General features: G+C 42.2%; 1 protein-coding gene across 6 annotated transcripts in view; it reads right to left on the bottom strand.

Moving 5' to 3' along the window:
- Positions 1-22,538, bottom strand: part of LOC118513209 (transmembrane protein fend-like) — a 253,414-nt gene that overhangs the window by 46,056 nt on the left and 184,820 nt on the right. For all 6 annotated transcript variants that reach the window (XM_036058749.1, XM_036058768.1, XM_036058758.1 and 3 more), the window contains one exon: positions 20,498-20,545. In XM_036058749.1, the coding sequence (XP_035914642.1) occupies positions 20,498-20,545 (48 nt within the window). The remainder of the gene's footprint in view (positions 1-20,497; positions 20,546-22,538) is intronic.

The following is a 22,538-nucleotide window of genomic DNA, read 5'->3' as shown; positions in this document are numbered from 1 at the left end:
TTTAGCCCCCGAACGTGGTACCGGCGAAAAAAGCTTCTTTTCCGATGAGTTTGCTTTTTTTGTGTTGCTGTTTGTTTCGTGTGTTTTTGTATTCTTTCTTCTTCGTCCTCGTCCTCGTCTTCGTCCTTCTCTTCTGGACACCGAACTCTTTTGTAATTTCGCTACGAAAAAATCTCGTGCCACGCAAACGCGCCAAAACGGGTTGCTTTTCTTTAAAAAATGGGACACAAACATTTCTTTTTCGAAGATAAGATTAAGTCCCAATGGTACAATTTATTCTTTTTTCTCAGTGGTTGTGGAAAGCAGGAAATAAGATGTTAAAAGTGTTGTTTCCTTTGCTGTGGAGAGTAAAAACTATTTTTTTCTTATGAACGGTGCAATGATAAACTTTACGTGCCAAACTTTTTTGAGGTTGACAATAAAGTATATACAATTATCAAAACACAGCACAGATGCACGATTAAAAGGCACAAAACATAAAAGGAAAATAGGTGGAGGAGCTTGACATAGGGATGTTTTCAATTTTCTTTTAATTCGATTAAAAAAGAACTTTACTTATTTCTGCATTTGAAGTGGATGCAACATTTGCAAAAAAAATCGGAACAGGAACACCAACCAATTTGTCTCCAGCTTCCGCTGTGAAAGGACGTGTGTGTATGTGTGTGTGTTTTTTTTGACAAGGAGTTTAAAATCTTCTTAGACGCCCTGCGGGCGACATGGGATTTTTAGCCATGTAAAAAAATCTCCTTGGTCGCGCAGTGTTGCTGCCACTACCCACGGAATCACCTGCGATATTACTTCATGAGTGGGGCTCTGCAATGGACTTAGTCAATACACACACGGAAAAACTACACATTACAAAGTTGGTAACAATACATTACACGAACACAACACTATTCACGGAGCACAGATACACTTATGAGGGACCAACACGTTGGTCTTCCTTCCACCGTCGTTGGAGTCTCGTCCCGATTTGCCGCATCATGGTTGCCACAGCTTCCCACAGGTCAGCGCTTTGCAGCATCGAATCCACCAGATTTGCACTCATTTGCATAGATTTGCATTTGTGTGTGTGTGTGTGTGTGTGTGTGTGTGTGTGTGTGTGTGTGTGTGTGTGTGTGTGAGAGAGAGTGAAAGTATAAAGGTTGTGCCATTTGCGTTATGATTGTCTTTCACACCATACCGTAACACAACTCAAATGTCAATCATGTGTCAATGAGCGGTGACGGATTATTCCAATTAAACATTAATCAAGCTTAGATGGGTGCGTCACAACAACAACAACAAGCTTTTTTTATTGCAACAATCCCTGCACAAATTCTACGAAGGGCTAACGCTGCGTTACTTCTCCATGATTACCGTCGTTCGTTCGGTACCGCCGTTCGTTGTTCGATGTGGTATACTCAGGAGTGTTTTTTTAGTTTATGGAAAAGTGATTTCAGCAAAATTTTATACATATTTTGAAGCATAAATCCTTCATAATTCAGTGCATTATCAGGGAAAAATTCAATACATTGGTTGTTTCCTTTGGTGTGCAATGATTGGCAAATTATCCTAATGTTGATTTTAGAACGATGAATCAGTTTGAATGACAGGGAGAAACTCAGGGAAGTTGTGTGTGTGTGTTTCCTGATTTTGTTTTTCATTGCACGAAAAAATACCTACGGAATAACAACACGCTCAACAACGCGTATTTAACGTGTACGGGAACAGGGATGCTCAACTGCGCAAAATCATACACTAGAGCATACATATTAATAAATACAATAGAAAATTCCTTTCGGTCCGGGTTCGGGCGGGTTTAGCGGATTCTGCGGAGTTTTCAGCTGCTATGCCGCTCCCAACCTTACTAACCCTATTGCCTCCCCGCACCTCACTGAGTATTATCTTCGTGTCTGATCTCGTAGTTGCTTGCAGGGCTCGATTCTTTGCTTTTATTTTTCGGTCAGTGTTTTCAACCCCGCCACTATCCAATCCAAGCAATAAAATGGGGACTTTCGGGTTTTTGGTTTTGTGTAATGGTATTTTTGGGGGAGGTCAACGCTGTATACAATGTTAACCGTCTCCAGAGTTCTGCCGAATCTGAGCGCCGGATATCGGGCGCTGTTTAGAGTTTTCGTTTCGCGCTGGTTGAAAAGCATGAAGAGGGACGAATGGCCCATAGGAATGATTGAATTGCGAACGAAGACTTGGCATGGGGAAGGGAAGGGCCATGGAGAGACCATGTGCAAGGCACGTGAACACATCCCGACCGCCTTAAGGATGTGGGAGCCAGTGGGTTGTAAGAAAACCTGCACGGAAAAAAATCTAACCCAATCTATTAAATGGTCTGAACTGGTGGGGTGTTTTCGGTAAAGTTCCGGATGAGCGTCGACTGAGCGTTGAAATGAGAAGCACCATACCAACATTATTGAAGCTTCCATGTCTCGCCCATGCCAGCTCCAACCATCAAGGTAACAAGATTTACAAAACAGCAACAAAAAAATCCAAAATGAAATAGCACATGCACACGCAAAAACACACTTTTGGAAATAGGAGGGAAAACCCCCCAGCCAGTTAAGGCGAGTGGGGCAGAAAATCATAAAGACAATGACTCTGTTCGGCTCTGCAAAGGCTCCAATGGCAAACCCGGCCATGTTACCGTGGTGCCCAGGTGCAGACGGTTTTACGATAATGAAAGAAGATTTATGGAAGACAATTGCTTAAGGATTTGCCATGGTTTCCCCCTGTGTTCTATCTACCAGGATTCGTACTATTTTGGCTCAACGCTTGCCGAAGCCGCTTGTAGCGCGTAACTTGCCACACTTGTTACCAAACGGATTGTTACATTTTGATCCTTCGGTTTTTTTTTGAATCTATGAAGAACTTCGAAGGTGATGGCAGGAAGCTTTCGCCAACGAACGAACTAAAAAAACGCACACACACGGTCTCTGAAGTCAATTTACGGATTTGGGAAGAAGAGGAGCAAAATAAGCCTTGTTAAAGGACAACCATTTTTTATATCTTCCTTCCTAAATCCTTCCCAGCTCGTCACCGCAGTATGTACATCTGATTAATTTTGTTTGTTGCTGTTCTAACCACCCCTTACGGAAAGTATGATTGAGGATTAGTTGGGCAAAATATTATAACCATAAAGAGATCCGCTTCGCGTGCTTTTTCTACTTATTGATTGGTTGCATCTTGTTGTACGCTTCTCGCATTAAGAACGAGGCTTAACCATGAAGCCAGAATAAAATAAATAAAAACCACCACTAATATTCCCACAAGGCAAAAAATAAAATCAAACTGTATTCCCATCCTTGCTCGTCCTTCCGCTGCTTGAGGGCAGGAATTACGGGGAAGAAGCGGAGTTGAGGGGGAACCGGAAGCAGGAAAGATTAGACCTCTGTTGAAACGCTCATTTCTCTTGTTTCCGTTTGGTCCTCGTTTTTTATTTCCCAAAAGTGGAACGCTAAGCTCATGTGCCGGTTTCTCCCACTTCCGTCCCCAGTAGACAAAGGGTCAGACAGCACATGAGATGGGACGCCATTTCGTGTGATGTTTAAGTAGTGTCTAACTGAGCTCAAACGGCAGGTGAGAAAAGAAATCCTTAGTGCGGAAAGAAGACGATCTCAGTAAAGGTTGTGACACTTGCGTTATGATTGTCATTCACACAATACCGTAACGCAACTCAAATGTCAATCATGTGTCAATGAGCGGTGACGGATTATTCCAATTAAACATTAATCAAGCTTAGATGGGTGCGTCACAACAACAACAACAAGCTTTTTTTATTGCAACAATCCCTGCACAAATTCTACGAAGGGCTAACGCTGCGTTACTTCTCCATGATTACCGTCATTCGTTCGGTACCGCCGTTCGTTGTTCGATGTGGTATACTCAGGAGTGTTTTTTTAGTTTATGGAAAAGTGATTTCAGCATAATTTTATGCAATGCAATGATTGGCAAATTATCCTAATGTTGATTTGAGAACGATGAAAGAGTTTGAATGACAGGAAGAAACTCAGGAAAGTTGGTACATAACGATACCCTACACTAAATGAAGCCCGCCGAAAGGTTTTAACAGTTGAACCGCAAGCGTCAGGCCAATAGGAGATCTCCTCCAGACCGGGCGGTCCAGACGGATCAGACGGACCGGGGGGAATGAGCGAACCGGGCGGACCTAGAGGACCGGGTGGACCGGGGGTGGTAAACTTGGAGAGGAGTAGCAATGCAAAAGCAGGAATATTATTTTTCTGTTGGGCCCCAGCTAGGGAGGTTCTTAAGGTTTTATAACGTGTGGCCTAGGGGTCCTATCTCACGGGCAACTACCAGCGAGACCTTCACACTCTTGCACCCTTAATGTGAGGCGTCTTATTGAAGGCAAGCTAAGGTCTCTTATATTAGGTCACCCGCTGTTCATCGGTTCTTTGTTGGTGTGGGTTTGATTTTGCATAATTTATTTAGTAGTAATAACTGGTTTCTCTCACCACCGGTGAAGCCTCCTCACTGATGGGATCCCAGATGGGAAGCCTACTACGCCAATCCTCCACTGCTTCCTGCATCTACGTCAACAGGAAGTGCGAGAGCATTTTTCTTCTTACGGTTCAAAGAGATATGTGTTGTGACCAATCGCTTCGCATATTTCTTAAGTTAAAGTTTAAACATTTATCTCTAAAATGCACACAAAATAACTTCAATGAAGGTTTTTGTAACCCCAGTAAAACGAGGTAATTGGTTGTAAAACTGATTATGCCTACAACGTGACAGAAATCAGGGAATTCGTTTTTAATCATCGTTTGCCAAATCGACGTTTGATGGTATTGTTTTGCATGAGTCTTGGTTATCAGTGGAAAAGCTTTATCCCATCCAAAAATATTTGAGGTTTTAAAGAGTGTAACGAAATAAATTTAGCCAAACTAAATATCTTTGAATGGAAAGGCTCTTTTAAACGACACTTTCTGGAATAGAAAAGCATTTGGTCTCAAAGTTCATTTGTAACGTTTAAGAAGATAAAAAAGGCTAGCCGGTGGTAGAGGCGCTGGTTTTAACATGGCAGTACCCGGGCTAAAATCTCATCCAGACCGCCGCTCCGTACGCAGGACTTGACTATTCTACGTTACGGGTAAAATCATGCAACTGAGAGTCAGAAATGGCAGGCCGAGACTTATAGAGGATTTAAAGCCATAGAAGAAAAAAAAGGAAAACAACATTTTCATCTACAACCTAGGAAAGAAGTATTTGATGCATTTCTAAACTACGTACCTGTATTGACTAAAACTCTGAAATAGAATATCAATGCATCAATCAATGAACATCAACGCAATGAAATAAAATAACAGTAACACAAAGGAACAACTAATGAGGACAACAATGAAAAGTATTAAAGAAAAAGTAAGTAAGCCTTGAAAATCACCCTGAAATTCGCGTGCACCCTGGAGTTTCTGTTGCGTAGCCCTGTAACCGGTCATTCACTAGTTCATAAACAATAATATGTATGTATTTTTTTTATTTTTCTATTAATTTATGATGACCGTCCGATGCCGTATTGTCAGCACCACATAAAGTGAATGTGAATTACATTAACGAAAAAAAAAACAAACAAACAAAATTAACTATGCATTTCTTCCTAGTTATTTGCCATATCCCGGATGTAGGGAAAATGTGCGATTGTGTCCATTTCTATTGTTTGTGTGTGTGTTTTTTTGACAAGGAGTTTAAAATCTTCTTAGACACCCTGCGGGCGACATGGGATTTTTACCCACGTAAAAAAAATCCTTTGCCACGCACTGCTGTTGCCACCACCCACGGAATCACCTGCGGTATTACTTCATTAGTGGGGCTCCGCAATGGACTTAGTCAATGCACACACACAGAAAAACTACACATTACAAAGTTGGTATCAATACATTACTCGAACAAGGTACTATTCACGGAGCACAGATACAGAAGCGTGCCGAAACCGGTGTAGATAGGCTCGGAAGCAGCCGTAGCCGGAGAGAAACTGCGTAACATAGAAGTCGACCTCTCCGTGCTTCCTCCCAACCCAGTCTGCCACGCTAGAGATCAAGCGATGCGTCCACCGTCCCTTCGCGGAACTGTCCCACTCAGCTTGCCACTTCCTCGTCGAGTTCCTTTTCGCGGTGTTCCTTGCGTAACCGGCGTTAGGTTCCCCCGTATGTGCATCCCAGAAGCTCTCCAGATCATCTGCCAATGCGATGCAGATAGGCACCATGCCGGCGATTCAATGTACTCTGTTCCAACCATGACCGATGCCTTCTGGATCCGTTTATGACTGCTAATGACGATATACTCAGTCTTCGCATGTGCTATCTGCAGTTTCACTGTCCTCATCCAAGAGTCGATACATCAACGAGGTTATCCAACATTTTACTAAATCTGTCCAATTCCCAGCTGGGTGGTGCGTAACAGCCGCAGAAATAGACCCCGTTCACAATGGCGATGGTGAAACCCTCCCAAGACGGCGGATAAGCACGTGCTCGGTTTTCCGATAGTGGCTCGTTATTAATGGCCAGCGGGGCAGTGTTTGCCGGCGGGGCACTACTCGAGGCCTTCGATATTGAAGGCTTTTCTTTCAGGGCCATTTTTTGTGGATTGGGCGGCCTTACGCTTGACCTCCCTATTAGGCTCAACATCCCGATCCGTCTAAGAATCTTCCTGCTTTTCCCCCATGGTAGAACGGAACACAACGGTAGCTTTAGGAAAGGAAGAAAATACTCTCCGTGTATCACGATGCTCAAATAAAAACACACACACTCAAAGGGTACGAACGTCGATCGATGCGACAATGCAGCGATTATACTACTCGTTTATCGCAACGATCAACAGGTACACACACTCACAACACAAGACACAAAAGTCGATCAGGGCTAAGAGCCGCTCGATCGATAGCACAAACTACGAGCGAAAGCCGGAGAAAGACGTAGACAACAATTAGCACGCTATGAGTAATCTCGTTGACTACGCAATCGCACTATAGAGAAATTACCACTATCTGTCTTTTGCAAAAAAATCGTATGAGCGCATTCAAACAAAATATATCCACTCGCTACGGAAGCTGGAGGCAGACTGTGATATATATGTATGTATATATGTATATATTTATAAGTTATAAGTATCATCCACACATGTGATTTTATGGTAAAAGACTCGAGAAGGCCCCCCCCTGACAAAATTTGTTAGGCGCTGTAGGATTTACGCCTAAAGGTATGCAATCCGCAGTACACGTTGCGAGAGCTTCACAGTGAGCTTTCAGTGTGCTTTCAGTGTGGTCAAAATTGATTGAAGAAAGTCGAATAAAATATTGTTATTATATGATTAAAATCCCCTCTTCGCTAACCCTACCATTCATTTTGGGTTACAGGGGCTTCGTACTAGTTTTCAGTCGCACTAGGGGTGAACAATCGGGCCTAAAACATGCAAGGCGTTCTCGGACGGTAACGGAACAGTAATTCGATGAATACTTGTTACCTTGCATTGATATTCAGCAAAAGAGGAAGCATAAGAATATCGTAATCTCAAATCACTTGTTACAATGTATTTTATCAAGTTCTACTCGCTGTCTATTAACAGAATTAAGGAACAATGCACAATGTTTACATCAAATGGGTTTTGACCATACAGAAATTCCACTGTACAACAAAAATGACAGGCCACAGTGCTGCACACAAAAGATTCTAGGGGGGGCCTTCTCGAGTCTTTTACCGATTTTATTGTCGTTCGTGTGGAGCGGGTTAACAAAAATGCTCGTTGCAACGGTCGAAAGAAGAAGAGCTAATGTTCCTGGTGTGCGCTATGACAGCTACAGTGTGTGTACGAGTGAAAATAGTACTACCCTTACATGGTACAATATTGTCCAGCAATGTTGTACCAGTTATACCAGTTATACTAGTTTGCGGTAAAAGACTCGAGAAGGCCCCCCCTAGTATCTTTTGTGCGCAGCACTGTGGCCAGTCATTTTTATTGCACAGTGGGGTTTTGGTATGGTCATAACTCGTTTGATATAAACATTGTGCATTGTTCCTTAATACTGTTACTGGAAAGCGAGTAGAGCATGATTATAAACATTGTAAGAAGTGATTTGAAATGTTCTTATTCTTATTTGCCCTCCTGCTCTGAATATGTATGCCCGTTAACAAGTATCGATCGAACCAATGTTCCGTTACAGTCCGGGTACACCGTGTATGTTGTAAGCCTGATTGGTCACTCCTAGCGTGACTAAAAATTATTACGTAGCTCCTGTAAGCCAACATAAATGGTCAGGATAAAGGAAGGGGGATTTAATCGAACAATAAGCAGTATTTCACTCGACTTTATTCAACCATTTTTAACCACACTGAAAGCACACTGTGAAGCTTTTGAAACGTGTACTGAGGATTGCATACATTCAGGCGTAAATCCTACAGTGCCTCACAAATTTTGTAAGGGGGGGGGGGGGGGGGGGGGCTTCTCGAGTCTTTTACCCAAGACAACAATATTAGACGACTGAACAGGGGGCGGTCCGGTGGCCGAGGCGACTGCGACGCCGGTCTTCACACGGCAGGGCCGGGGTTCAAATCCCATCCAGACCGTCTCCCCGTACGTAAGGCTGACTACTTTACTACGGGTAAAATTAAGTCACAGAAAGCCAGAAATGGCAGGCTGAGACCTCTCGAGGTTGTAGTGCCAAAGAAGAAGAAGAAGAAGAAGAAGAAGTCAACAGAAGGTTTTTTTTTTACGTATCCACAATGTATGTAAAAATGAACTTCTTCCTTAGAATTTGCTTTTGTACGCCCTTTGCGAAAAAAGTAAATAACTTTAACTCAAAACCTTTTTTTCTGGTATGTGTGATAGATGCTAGAATACTCTACACTAGATTAAGTAACCTAGTGGAGCAAACAAACATTTTCAGTCAGCCAGAAAACAATCTTGTCAGCTGCGACAGTCAAGGAGTAGAGTGAAGGTTTGTAAAAACACAGTGTTTAGAGCTTTCAAATACTCTGGCATTTGTTTAAAGCTACTATTCTACTACTATACTTAACCAACACCAAGCTGAGGCAAAATCTGGACGGCTAAATTAACAGCCATTCGCATATTTGATAAAATGTAAATTGGAAGTTATTGTAAGCATCACCAGCAGCTGATATAGCCTTAACAATATATGAGTGAGAGGCCGATTTCGTGTACTTAGCATGCTGAACTGAGTCTCGGATGATTTAAGTCTCCTCCTTGGTACAAATTGACTTTGCTCTGTAAGATAACACAGATGTCTTGTGATTTCATTCCCGTGTTTTTTTTATTCGTCTGAAAATGCCTCCACTGTTATTAGCCTACTCAGGCACTCAGGTTCTTAGCGTCAGAGACTGAACTAGACGATATGGTCTCAAGAGGACACACATGTTTTGCCGACGTAATAAGACACTGTTTACATGCGTCGAAGTTGCATCTGACGCTGTGTGAGAATTTGTATCCGGTCCTGAAACATCGACCCACCCCTAAGTGTTCGTAGAAGTGCTCGTTAAAGGACACCAAAAAGTACTCTGTGGCTCTCGCTCTTTACCAGCGTGGTTCACATTTTCATTGAGTGGTGAGGAGCATCAAGTGTTTAAAATGTAGCAGCATCATTAGGGACGAAATTGTTCATTAGACTCTCTGAAGTGCATAAACTTTGAAGGATTTTCCGCACATTAAGTGATGCTTCCGAAAATGATCCGAAAGGATGCAAAAGGAGAGAAGAAAAATAAAAATAAAAAACCAAAAAACAATATAGCAACCATCCTTGCCATGAAACATTCTAAGCACCCGACGGAGGACAAGATATCTTGACAACTGCCTCAACATCCGGGCCCGCAATAGGTCTCGTAAATATTTACAGCCTTCCTCCGGTTCTTCCGCCGGAGGTCACGACATTGACATTGACGGTTGGCCCAGCTCGTACCGGAACGCATCGCAGTCAGATGTCGTCACGGTATGGGACGATTTTTTCACCAGGAAAGTTCACGTCCGAAGGGCCAGCTGTGCAGGAATGGCCGTCCTCGACAGCCCTCGGGAGGTCATGCACGTAAATATGCAGCCGACGCCGAAGATGGAAGTGACGGTTTTTGGGTGATGCTATTTAGGAACCATTTAGCATAAATTGCAATCGTGCTACGGGTAATATCCGGGACTCTGTGGTGCACGTGTACCCTTCACCGGATAATAGAACTCGGAAGAGTGTTTCATAAAAATAAAGATCCGGCCATGCCGTTTGGGGAATTGTGTGCCATTGTGTGTCCTTCTGGTACGTTTCAAATAGCGAAAGAAAAACAAAACCGAGCACCAGCTCGCGTTCGAAGGAAAACCAATAAAAGATCGTAAATTATCACCACTTTTTCTTTTTTGCTGGTCCTTCCGTTGCTGGGGTATGGTCGGTATGTTCGGGAATAGACAAAAGCAGCGGGCCAAAAGAGAGCCGACCCATACACAATGCCGCACTGCAAGAAGCGTTAAAGGCAAATGTTTGATTTCCTCACCTTGGCAGGAGGCCGCCGGTATGCTTCTTCGTTTGGTTAGGACACCTTTGCCGTACCATCGCGCACTTCCCATTACGCGATAGGATGGTCTCCCAATAGAAAATGATTAATTGTACCGGATGGCGGAAACGATTTCTTTTCTGTGTTGTTTTTACTTTTTGTGCTCTATGTACCTTTCCTTTGATGATGTAATTCCTTCAGAACAGTTTTCCATTAAAAAATATTTTGGTCGTGTAGGTAAAGAGGTTTACTTGCCAAACCCGAGTTTAGCATCAAGTTTTAGCGTGCATGGCACCTTTTTTTTGTGCTCAAAATATACTAAAAATCGGTTTTGTTCCCAAAGGTGTAAGCAGGATTGTCAGTAAAAAAGTTCGGGAAACGGTTCGAGCTGCATAAAAGGCACAGTATACAGCATCGTGGTCCAGAAGTCAATCGCCTTTATCGACCTATAAACCGTGTTCTTACTCCAAAAATGACAACTGCTGGACATCCGTACTAAAATGAAATGAATATTTTTAATTGCAATGCATTTCAGCGTATGCATCACATGCCTAACTTGATATAAGTCTGACAATTGACCACATATAAGCAACACCACGTCCGGTGGTTTGAGATAAATTCTTGCTAAGTGACCTAAAGTGATCCACAGTGACCTGGGTATGTCTTGACACATTGTCCAGACCAATTGAAAGACAGCCAACCGGTGCGACTGTCACGTAGTCAGACGGACAGCGTCTCCAACGATTGGCTCCGTTTTGCTGGACATCAGCTCCTAAACACGTTCGCCCTGGGTTAGAATGTAAACAAATAATATATATTACATTCCATAAACAGTGACGACTGAGCAATCGCTACTCTGTCGTATCGTTTCCAAGATCCACATGAGATCTTTAACAGCAGCGGCAGCAGTAGGGGTGGTCCTCGCGTGTGACTGTGGAGTGAACCGTACGACCGCCAGCTGCGGTACTGTTGTTATATGTTACTGTTTGCACGCCGTCTTCCTCGCACGGGCCACATATTTTGTCCAATCGGTGGACAACCTCTGATGCTCAGTGCTACTAGAGAGCCCGCAAATCCGTTGCAGCGGACGGGAAAGTCGAGGCCGTAACATGGACGACCGGGCGATTAAAACAACGCGTGCAGATGCAAGTACACCGGCCATTGTAGTACAGTCGTCGCCAGGTCTCGTCACTACCTGGGCTCAGAGCACAATGACTGTGCTCCACCTTCAATCGTTTCGGATCCATCCAGTGTGGTCAGGCCAGCATCCGTACTGCTCGTGCTTGAACGGTGCAAAAGTGAACGCTCATTTCATGGATGAAGTTGTTTGTTTTTCTTACGCTGTAGAATGTTGTGAGTGTTTTGTATGGTTTTTTTTTTAAGGTTTTGTTCGCTTGTTATTCTTTCTCCACCGTATAGATGCTGGTAAGGCAGGGCACAGGCAATGCACAAAAGAAACAACACCAGAAGAGAAGCACACATAGACCACTAGACGGCGACAACGTCAACCAAGACGCAACGGCTTTGCTCCATTTCGGTACTGTTGATAACTGTTACTTCTGGGACAACACGGGAAGAAAATATCCTTTAAGGCGTTGAACTTACCGCACGAAGCGTTCGCAAAAGTTGTACAAACCACCGCACCATTCTCTCCGTCACCTATCGTTTACGCACCATTTAATTGCGGCTGGTAATAGCCACCGAAAGCCATCGCCTGTTTGAGGTTAATAAGCGCATTCGACTTTACGTTCGATTCCGACCCAAGTGACGGCACTCGAGAAGTCAAGTCGTTTTTGTTTTTTTAAGTTCGTCGAAAAACAGGTAATAGTAGGAAAGCAACGTGATTCTAACCCACTGTCGGCCACCACTGCTCACCACCAGGTCGTCTGAACTGGTGCGAACTGTAATTTAACATGCCTAGTTGAAGTTACTGGCAATGTGGTACGCATTATTTGAGAGGTAACGTTGATTTGGAAGCAGCACCACTTATTGAGAAGTACGAGAGATCCATGGTTATTCCATGGCGTAATCTTTAAGTGATTTGAAGATTGGTCATCCGCTGTGGCGCTGGCTTTCTGTGACTTGTTTTAACTCGTAGCAAAGTAGTCAAGCCCTGTGTACAGGGATGCGGTCCGGATGGGATTTGAACCCCGGTCATGTAGTGTGAGAACCGGCGCCGTTATCATTTTGGCTACCATACCATTCAAAGTTACAAGTTGTAAATCTCAGTTTGTCTATAATTCATTGCAATGATGTAATTTGATGTTATTTTGATGATGTTATTTTTTACCTATCCAAGTAAATTTAACTTACCAAGCTCATCCGGAATAAGGTGCCCTTTCATGGTTTGGAGAAGGAAATGTCTCCAAACCATCGGAATTGTAATTTTAATATTGGTAATTTAGCTTTAAGCAATACGACCGTTCGTTATGAATAAAAAAAAACTAATCAAAGCGCAACCAAACTTTAAGAATTTTCGAAACTTATCAATCATTGGCAAACTGATAACGGAAGAGGTTGAGATTGAGCTTCCAGCTTTCGAGGGTTTAATCCGTGTTGTCATAAATGCTCTTCTGGTTTATGGTAGACTGTAACTTTTAAATTACATTATTTTTTTAATTATGCATAAAGAATGGTCTGGCCGTATTGCTTAAATTGCATTATTATTTTCCGTGAATACATGCTTTTATTGAAATTTCAATGCAGGCAATTGCCATTTTATGAAGTAAGTGTCTTCCAGTTTAACACAATGAATTATTTTGATCAAAGTTATCTTCTTTTTCTTCTTCGCTACAGTGATGGGTATTCAAAATCGGACACTTGATTTTTTTATGTTCTTCCCACTTTGCGATGCCTCTACCAGTCTCCTGGAATATTATAACAACATAAAAACTTTGCAGAAAGCTTTGTGTGCTTGCCTACTACATAATCACCCAAAAAAAAAAAAACAATCAAAAATGGTCTTTTCGCCTTGAATAATGGGGAGTAAATGAAAAAAGTCTGTACATTGCACTTCAAAGGGTATTCAAAGTCGGACATTTCGATATTCTCGGAACATTCGTATGATATGGACATATTTTCAAGATATGGACATAAGTTCAAGCTAGAATGTATCACTTCGGTATTTTTAGTTACAATAAGCTAGCCTATTTTAATGATGTCGGAGCAAACAACTGTTAAATTTAAAAATTGGTATTATCTATGATGAATCAGGGCAAAAGTGTTAGATAAATAAATGAAATTACCAACATAGGCAAATCTAAAATATGGAATATAACCCAATTATTAAAAAGTTAGGACAGAATTGCTAATAAAAACCATCTCATGAATCAAAATCAAGGTGTCGCAAAGCTGAAGAGCGTCAACAAATCAAGCATCCGATTTTGAATACACAACACTGTATACGAGAGAGGGATACATATCCTCCTATGTTAAGTGACAGAATCATCTCTACAGAATCAGATTGATATAATTGATATAAAAAACGATAAGAACATACTTAAGGTGCATAAGCTATTTTTAAGCTTAGAAAGTACTGCATACACTGTCTGTATATTTAACGTCTCTTAGATTCACAGTGTTTACTAGGATAGTATGAAAAGCATCCTCAAAATATTTATTTCCTAAGAGATATACTTGACTCTTTGGCGAGATGTTGAACTGCACGGATGTTGTCGTTTTTTTTATTTGACCGTGCGCTTTCGATTAATGATCACGATTTTTAATTTAAATGGGTTAGCAACATTCATACAAAATATCTAAAACATCACTTTTTAAAACGGCATCTCAATGTTGGACCATATTTTTGATAAAGAACCGAAACATGTTAGTATGTTAGATACACGTGTATTTACGTGTACAAACTTTGAAGGTCAAGATAACCGCCATTATGCTTTCCCGACACGCTACGTGCATAAAGATCAGTTTCAATAATTACCGAAAAAGTATACAAACCATGGAAACAACTTGAATCTGGCCGTTACCATAGGTTAAGCTATCTTCAGAGCTTTTATTTACTTGGGAATGTTGTTTATTTCCCTTTAGTGAAGGTTTGGTCATATGCACCAAACTGTTCTGGATCTCCAAACGTCCAAGAAAAAAAAACATACACACACATACACACAAACAAACACAAACAACGGGGACAAATGTGTGCCCCATTGCACAGGTGAGAATCAGTATAACCGACAGGTTAAAATATGTACAAACACTGTCGTCGCAAGCCAGTGGACTTGGGTAAAGGTTGGGTAAGGGGGATGGCAAACAGAAAACGAGTCAGACTGACAAATATTGGCAACAAAGCTGAGAAAAACAATCATTATATCGGAGACGAGAAGAAAAATTAACCGCGAACGAACGAAATAAGATGCAAGAAAAGGTGAAAGAAAACACACACGCAAACGCGCAACCGTGTAAAAGGGGGTGTTTGTGTGCATTAAACGAAAAGCAAGACAACCTCCACGTCGTTTCTAATACATTGACAATAAGTTTTAGGAAACTCGGTAAATTAAAAAAAAATCAAACATGTGATGAGCAGAGCTGGACGTCAAATTAATACAAGAATGCAAGTGCAAAACGGGTGTAAAATAGCACTACTGTGCTGGTTTTGTGATCGTTGTCATTATCGACATAACGTGCGAAAGATCGCGACAATACACGGATCATTATCCGAAACGGCAGACACGGAGAAAAGTGTGTGGGCCGAGAGCAAACAGTGGTGGTGCAAACCGTACGCGTATGGGAATGGATGTGCTCAAGTGCAAACAGTGCGCTGCCGTTGTCAGAACTGCTTGTGGAACGTGGAACGGGGTCTGGAAAGCCTTTTCATGGATTTGCGTTTCCATTAAGATATTATTGGATGTTTGCGGTACCGAAACGTGAGTTAGGAAGCGAAGGCAATGAGGTCACAGATGGGCCTGAGACAGGTTTGAAGGAACGGTGGAAAGAAGGAACGCTGGGTAAGTATGAAGGATAACCGTCCGAAGAACGGCCGATCAAGAAGGGTTGGGTTGATGCCGGGCGAGTAGATTCAAATTAAATAATGAAAGCCGTAAATACTGTTTGCGATAGTAATTGATATATTTGCCTTTTGCACCTATTGCGGGCTTCGGCGGGCACGTCTGGTCAGGGGATGCCTCTTTCGCAGTCTCGACGGCCCGGTAATGATCATGGACGCAATGTATAGTTGTCAAGTCGTAGCAGGGCGTCCTTACAGTGCTTTTGAGTTACAGAGCTACAGCGACTGTGTGTTGCATGTAATTTAGTATGTAACTTAGAGTAGATGTGTTTTTCCCTCGACTTCCTTGGCAGAATAACTCATTCATGAAGCAAAGTCCAATTGAAATGTGTTGTATAATTTAAAATAGCTTCAAGACAAAAAAAACCTAGCATTGACAACCGTCAGATTGTTTACTAGTGATAGTAAAGCTTAAAAAAATGTTAAATAGTCAAGCGGACTATTCAATACTGAACAATATTTCGAAGAGTTTATCTCTTCTTCTTCTTCCTTGGCACTACAACCTCGAGAGGTCTCGACCTGCCATTTCTGGATTTCTGTGACTTGATTTCACCCGTAGCAAGGTAGTCAGCCTTAAGTACGGGGAGACGGTCTGATGGGATTTGAACCCCGGTCCTGCCGTGTAAAGACCGGCGCCGTTGTCACCACGGCCACCGGACCGCCTCTAGCTAAGCATAAAACTCTTAAAGCTGGTCTAGACGAAGCGCAACTCTAAGCTATTCTAAGAATTGTCAAAAACTCACGGCATTTCTCCGCAAAATCCAGTTTGCGCTGAGAGTTGCGTTTCGTCTAGACCGGCTTTTAACTTTCAAACATTACCATTTAAACAAGCTCCCGCAGAGTGTGGAAATACTTAGTAAAAAGAGCGGATTTAGATGGTATTCTTCGAAGACACAACAAAATAACGGCTAACAGATCAACGGGCTTCCAGTACGCTGATGACCAGTTCGAAAATGTCACGAGGATGAGAGAGTCCCTTTTTCCCAATAAAAATATCGCATAAATATGGAATCTGTCCAACAACTTCTCGAAGTCCAAGTGTTGATGCATTGAAATATTCTTTCTCGCCGTGCTGCATGAAGTGCTTAGTTTTTCAGATAAAACCTATTCAAAAAGCCCCTTTTAAATGTTGTGTTGTAGACGCTTCGGGACCAGTGTTGAACATTGTCCTGATTTTCTCCCAAAAATCCATGAAGCAATATGTTGTGAATTATTGATATTGGCATTGAAATAAGAAACGTGAAATGTTGCTCTTCTTTTTTGATTTTGAAATCTCGAAAGATCTTGCGCTATTACTTTTGACTTAAAAATAAATTAACTTGTTTGATTGAATGGAATGTATTGTTTCATGGGATCTTTTTCCTGAATATTCAGGGGGCATTTGACTCAGTTTCACCGAATAAGTTGAGCCAAAAATTATAAAATGTGGGGCTGAGTCCAAAGTTGAATAATTTTCAATTAACCTTTTGTCGAAGAAAGCTATGAGTTTCAACAATGGTCATGTGCAGCAAAAGCGGACCAGTTTCCATGGACTAGCACAAAAGTCCTGCTTGAGCCCCCTGGTAAACAACTTTTATGTCAGTGAAAAAGATACTTGTCTAGCACCAAACTTCAGCATTAGACAATTGGCTGACCACGGCGTCATATCTTTTGCAAGCAGGGACGCCGCCGAAATACAACTGGCTTTACAAACCACTTTGGACAACCTTGCCGAGTGCTCTGAAAACCTTGGTATCAAGTTCTCTGCAAAGAAAACTGAGATGGTAGTCTTTTCTCCTTTTAGCGACACGGCGAAAAACAGGGAGAAAAGACTATCTGACGCGAAAATTGATGTCTTTTTGTACGGTGAAAGGATATCAACTACCGACAATTTTCGATACATTGGTGTTTGGTTCAACTCATATATCACTACTCAGGTGCAAAAATGCAGTAAAAGAATCAACTTTCTAAGGACAGTCACAGGATTCTGATGGGGCGCACATCCAACAGACGTCCTGCGACTGTATAAGACAACGGTACTATCCGTGTTGGAATATGGAAGCATATGCTTCCATTGGGCATCCAACACGCATATCCTCAAGCTAGAGAGGCTACAGTATCGTTGTCTTAGACTCGCACTAGGGAGCATGAAATCAACACACAACATGTCGCTAGAAGTGATGACCGGAGTGATGCCGCTGAAACTACGTTTTGAAATGCTGTCGCTTCGCCTTCTTGTCCGTTCTTCAGTATCAAATCCCTTGATCGAAGAAAATTTTAATACGCTTCTAGAGACAGGTTCTAAGAACAAAATCTTGAAGATCTACGAAGATTTAATGCTCCACATGCATTACACCGTTCTGCCCTTCCTGAGACCTACAGTTCCCTTTTAACAACAGACACCTCGTTGCACGAGGAAATTAAGATCATACCGAATGATCTTCGCCCGATGGTAGTGCCGGGCATTTTCAGGGATAAGTATGGCCATTTAGACCAAAGCAACCAGTATTATACTGATGGATCATCCTCTGAGGAGGGCATCGGCTTCGGCGTTTTTAGTGAGTCCGTCGAAGCATTTTTCAAATTGCGGGTTCCGTGTAGTGTCTACACCGCAGAACTAGCCGCAATCTTGTACGCACTATTGATGATAGCAGCGAGACCTTCGGATCAGTACTTCATTTTTATAGATAGCCTTAGCGCTATCGAATCACTATGATCCCCGAAAGCTGTTAAGAGTCAGGATTTCCTTACCATGACAATCATAGAATTGCTTGGCTCCATGTTTGACAAGGCGTTCAGGATTTCGCTAATTTGGGTACCTTCTCATTGTGGAATTCCCGGCAACGAGAAGGCAGACTCACTGGCCAAAACATGCGTCCAACAAGGAGCATTTTACGATCGTCCGATCACGGCCCGAGAGTTTCTTCGCCTACCACAGCAACTTTTCCTGTCTCGCTGGCAGAGCATGTAGGAGGCGGATGATCTCGGGCGATTCCTTTTCTCGATCTCTCCGCAAGTGTCGCTGCGGCCTTGGTTCGGTGGGTTCTCTGTTGACCGGGCATTCATACGCATGATGTCTCGACTTATGTCGAATCATTTCGCGTTGAATGCTCATCTGTAGCGTATAACTCTGGCTCAGACGAAGGTGTGTGGCTGCGGTGACGGATTTCACGATGTGGATCACCTTCTGTGGTCCTGCGTGGAGTTTGAAACCGCAAGACCCTCCTTGATGGGCGCAGTCGAGAGCATCGGCAGACGACCATGCATAGAAATAAGGGAAGTGTTGGCGACCAGAGACCTCGCATACATGAGGCTCATCTACCAATTCGCCAGAGACAACGGTCTTATCCTTCCGCATCCCCATTATCCTTCCAAACCACATCCACCATTCCTTTTTCGTTATTCGTTGTGTTGTCTTTGTCGTAAGTGTTAAGTGTTTTTTTTTTTTGGTAGTGCCACGGGTGATCCGTTGACGGAGCAACAGAATCCGGGGTCAGAGTCGACATTGTCGTAAGAAGAGAGGCAGAATTTTCTATAACAGTGTCCTTCATCTATGTCTAGCCTTGATAGGGCGAGCCCGGCGTGGCTGGCGTTGGGTTCGGAGGTGGTTGGCGGGTTCAACCCCGTGATTAGCAGATACCCTGCTGTTACGGGATGTAACTCGCCGATAGCTTCTGAGTTCGGTGCTGGCTTGGTCGAGCTCGGGCTATCACTGCTGGGCAGTTTGAGGAACACTGTACGCAGGCAAATGTTTGTGCTGTACATATTACTGTTTTCTTTTTGTAGTGTTACAGTCCAGATCCGCTACACGGAAGCAAGTTCCGCTTCAGACACTAAACTACAATCAACAAACTAATAGAAAGCAATAGACCCGGACAAAACCATCAACACAACCTCCACATTGGACGTGGACAACTACACTGCAATCACCACATACTCACATCCGAGCATGCCTGGGAAAAGGCAAAATAACAGGGAGGAAATGCCTTGTTAATTTAAATGTACTTGTAATCGTCAACACACGCGGTGTTGTCAATACGGCGTAAAGCCGTCTTGCTCCAAATATAAATATAAATAGTTGCAAAACAAGTCCTGTCACGTTAAGGTTCCAAATTCTATTGCAACTAGTTACAAAACCCCAAAAGATGGTCTTAATAAATAAAAAGAGGAAGTATAGGATTCATAATATTTTTCTTTGATTAAAAATCGTTAAACCGTCATACTGGTGAAGTGCTTTGACTCTGCGGTAGATTAAAGCAACTTATGTGGCTTTACCTAAAGGTAAATGCGTAGCTTTTGGTACCAAAGTCAATCTGTCAGTCGTCATAATTATGTTGACTGACAGTTTGAAATGAAGTTTAGTAAACCGAACTGAACTAATGAACTTTAGTTTATTAGTATAAAGGGCCACAACAAGAATTCTTGAATATTTTGAAACAGGCTTTGACGGTACAGATCGGTCTGAGAAGCCACTCACTACATTACATGAGGTATAACTACAATTAAAACGCGACCGTATTACTCATGTACGCCTATGAAATTGGAATAATTTGAATAAGGCCAAGGCCGTGATGCGGTTTTACCACCTGATAAAACAAAAATAAAGAAGACAAACTTTTTTTTAAATTGTACAAATCTGTTCAAATATATATTTTAACTCAAAACAAATTGTCAGTTTCTGTAAATCTCTATATTGAACCTTCACAAAGAACGATACAAAAACACATCTCCTGCTACCACTAACAACGCCCCACCACAAATTTTCTCATACTTGCACCAGGCATAGAGCGACTTTTAAGTAATGTTCAGGCGCGAATGTTTGCGCAGCTCATTCACACCATCACGCCTCTTGGGCGTGTTTTATACTGGTGCGTGAATGTTGGACTCACCAACACCCGGTCCGTTGGCTCACCAACGCCTAGCATTTTATCGAGCGAAACGGTGAGTTATTTTTAACTTGGCCGTTTCTTTTTATTTATATATTAACACAGGTGAAGAGGAATGAACTTACCGTTGAGCAGGCTTGCGTTTGGCTGCACGCCATATCGGGTATGGAGTGCTGGAAGGAGAAGAGAGAAAACGCAGTGAGGTAAAACTGTTTCAAACGTCAAAACTAAAACGTGTAATGAAGCGTACGGAAGCATTGTGAAAAGGTGCGAAGTGTTAATATTCGTTTAATGTGCTAATGGCTAGCACATAGTTTGAAATATTCTCTAGTGGATTTCAAAAGTTGCATTATATGGATCAATGTCCTATATTATCCCTAACTCTGGAAAACGAAACAATCGAATCAAAGCTCTTGGCTGGCTGTTACTGGCTTTCTTAACCATGTTGGACCTGCAGTTGTATAGTAAGTCCTGCATACAGGGGGACGATTCGGATGGGAATCGAAGTCCAATATTACCGTGTGTGGACTGATAATGCCCAAGGACCAATCACACTCTGTACAAAGAAGCAAATTTAATTCAGCAATAACGAAAACTGCTACTCAAGTGCTGCTACTCATCACCCTCTTCAGGTTCTTCATCAATAAAATCAGGTTCTTCACACAGGCCTCCGCTTTGCTGATTGTGCGAGTTTGTGAGCGTGAGGACGCGTAGAAGGAGCAATTTCAATTTTCAAACAAATCCGAATGTTGCTGCTGTTTCTGATGTTTATCTTGCGGTTGTCGTTTGTGGCCCAATTCGTCCAAATAGGCAACGCATCCGTTGCCGCAAAGCTGGGGAAAAAGTAATTTGCACTTCAGCCAATAGAAATTTGCTTTAGGAATCGATTTCTTCAGCCACTACTGTTAAGATGGGGTGTACCGTACAAAAAAAAACGTATTACGATTTTGATTTCTCATTGCGTATACTGGTAAAGCGTGCAAAGAAACCTTATGGATTTTTTTTCGAAGATATATCTTAGTCTGATCTAAGCTGATGTTGAGATTTCCTAAGTACAAAAGTTTCTGGATTTCAACAAGAAGTACAAATTATAAGCGTTTGCTCGTGGCTTTTGCATCAAACCGGCTAACTTTAGGTTCTGTAAATTTCCTCGATGGAATTCGACGATTATTCGAAAAAATACAAGATTTCCTGTTGGCAAAGATAACTATCTAGCATTTTATTTAATATTATTACTAAATTATTACGAACTGATGCCGTATTGTCATCACCGCATGTGGTGATTGTCAATTAAATTCACAAAAACAAGCAATGAAAGAAAATTAACTAGGCATTTCCTCCTAGTCATATGCCATCTATCAACTATCAACTATCAAGCATTTGATAAGAAAATAATGTTTTCTTCTTCTTGGCTCCAAAACATGCTAGGTCACGGTGGTTCTTTAATAACCTTACAGGATATTATTATAATTATAATTATTATTATTATTATTATTTCACGTGACAATTGCATCTATTTATATCCCCCCGATAGCCAACATTAAAAAGGAAAAAATTTAAAAGTTCAAAGAGGATCTTGGAAATTTAGCAGTGGTCTTGCCGGGACCGCTTTTCGTCCTGGGCGGCTAAAACTCCCATGGAATCGACTGGGGGTGCGATAAGGATAACATTCGCGCTCCCATCATCCGAGATTTCTGTGACGAATTTGGGTTTTCAATTCTTAACTCAGGACAGGCAACTAGGATGCAGACACTTCGAAGTAGGGCGACTGCACTGGACCTGTCTCTATGTCCATCAGCAATGGTCCTGGATTTTAGTTGGAAGGTGATCCAGGACCCTATCGGCAGTGACCACTAGCCGATAGAAATTTCCTACATCAAGCGAGGATGTCCAGTAGAAGGAATCCCCGTTAAATGTGACTTAACGAGGAACATCGACTGGACGAGATACGGCGAATTAATAGCCGCTTCGCTTTCACTTGACTTGGAAGATTTGTCTCCTGTCAAGGAGTACGAAAAACTTGTTTCATTGATAAACAAGTGCGCCCTTGAGGCCCAAACAAGGCGCTCCCACCAAGCAAGGACATTTAAAAAACCTCCCACTCCTTGGTGGGACAAGGATTGCCAAGCGGCTTTTACCAAGAAGCGTGAGGCATTTAAAGCCTTC

Source organism: Anopheles stephensi, chromosome X, assembly GCF_013141755.1.
Source record: "Anopheles stephensi strain Indian chromosome X, UCI_ANSTEP_V1.0, whole genome shotgun sequence".
In the NCBI taxonomy this organism is placed as follows: domain Eukaryota; kingdom Metazoa; phylum Arthropoda; class Insecta; order Diptera; family Culicidae; genus Anopheles; species Anopheles stephensi.
This window is presented reverse-complemented; position numbering and strand designations above follow the sequence as displayed.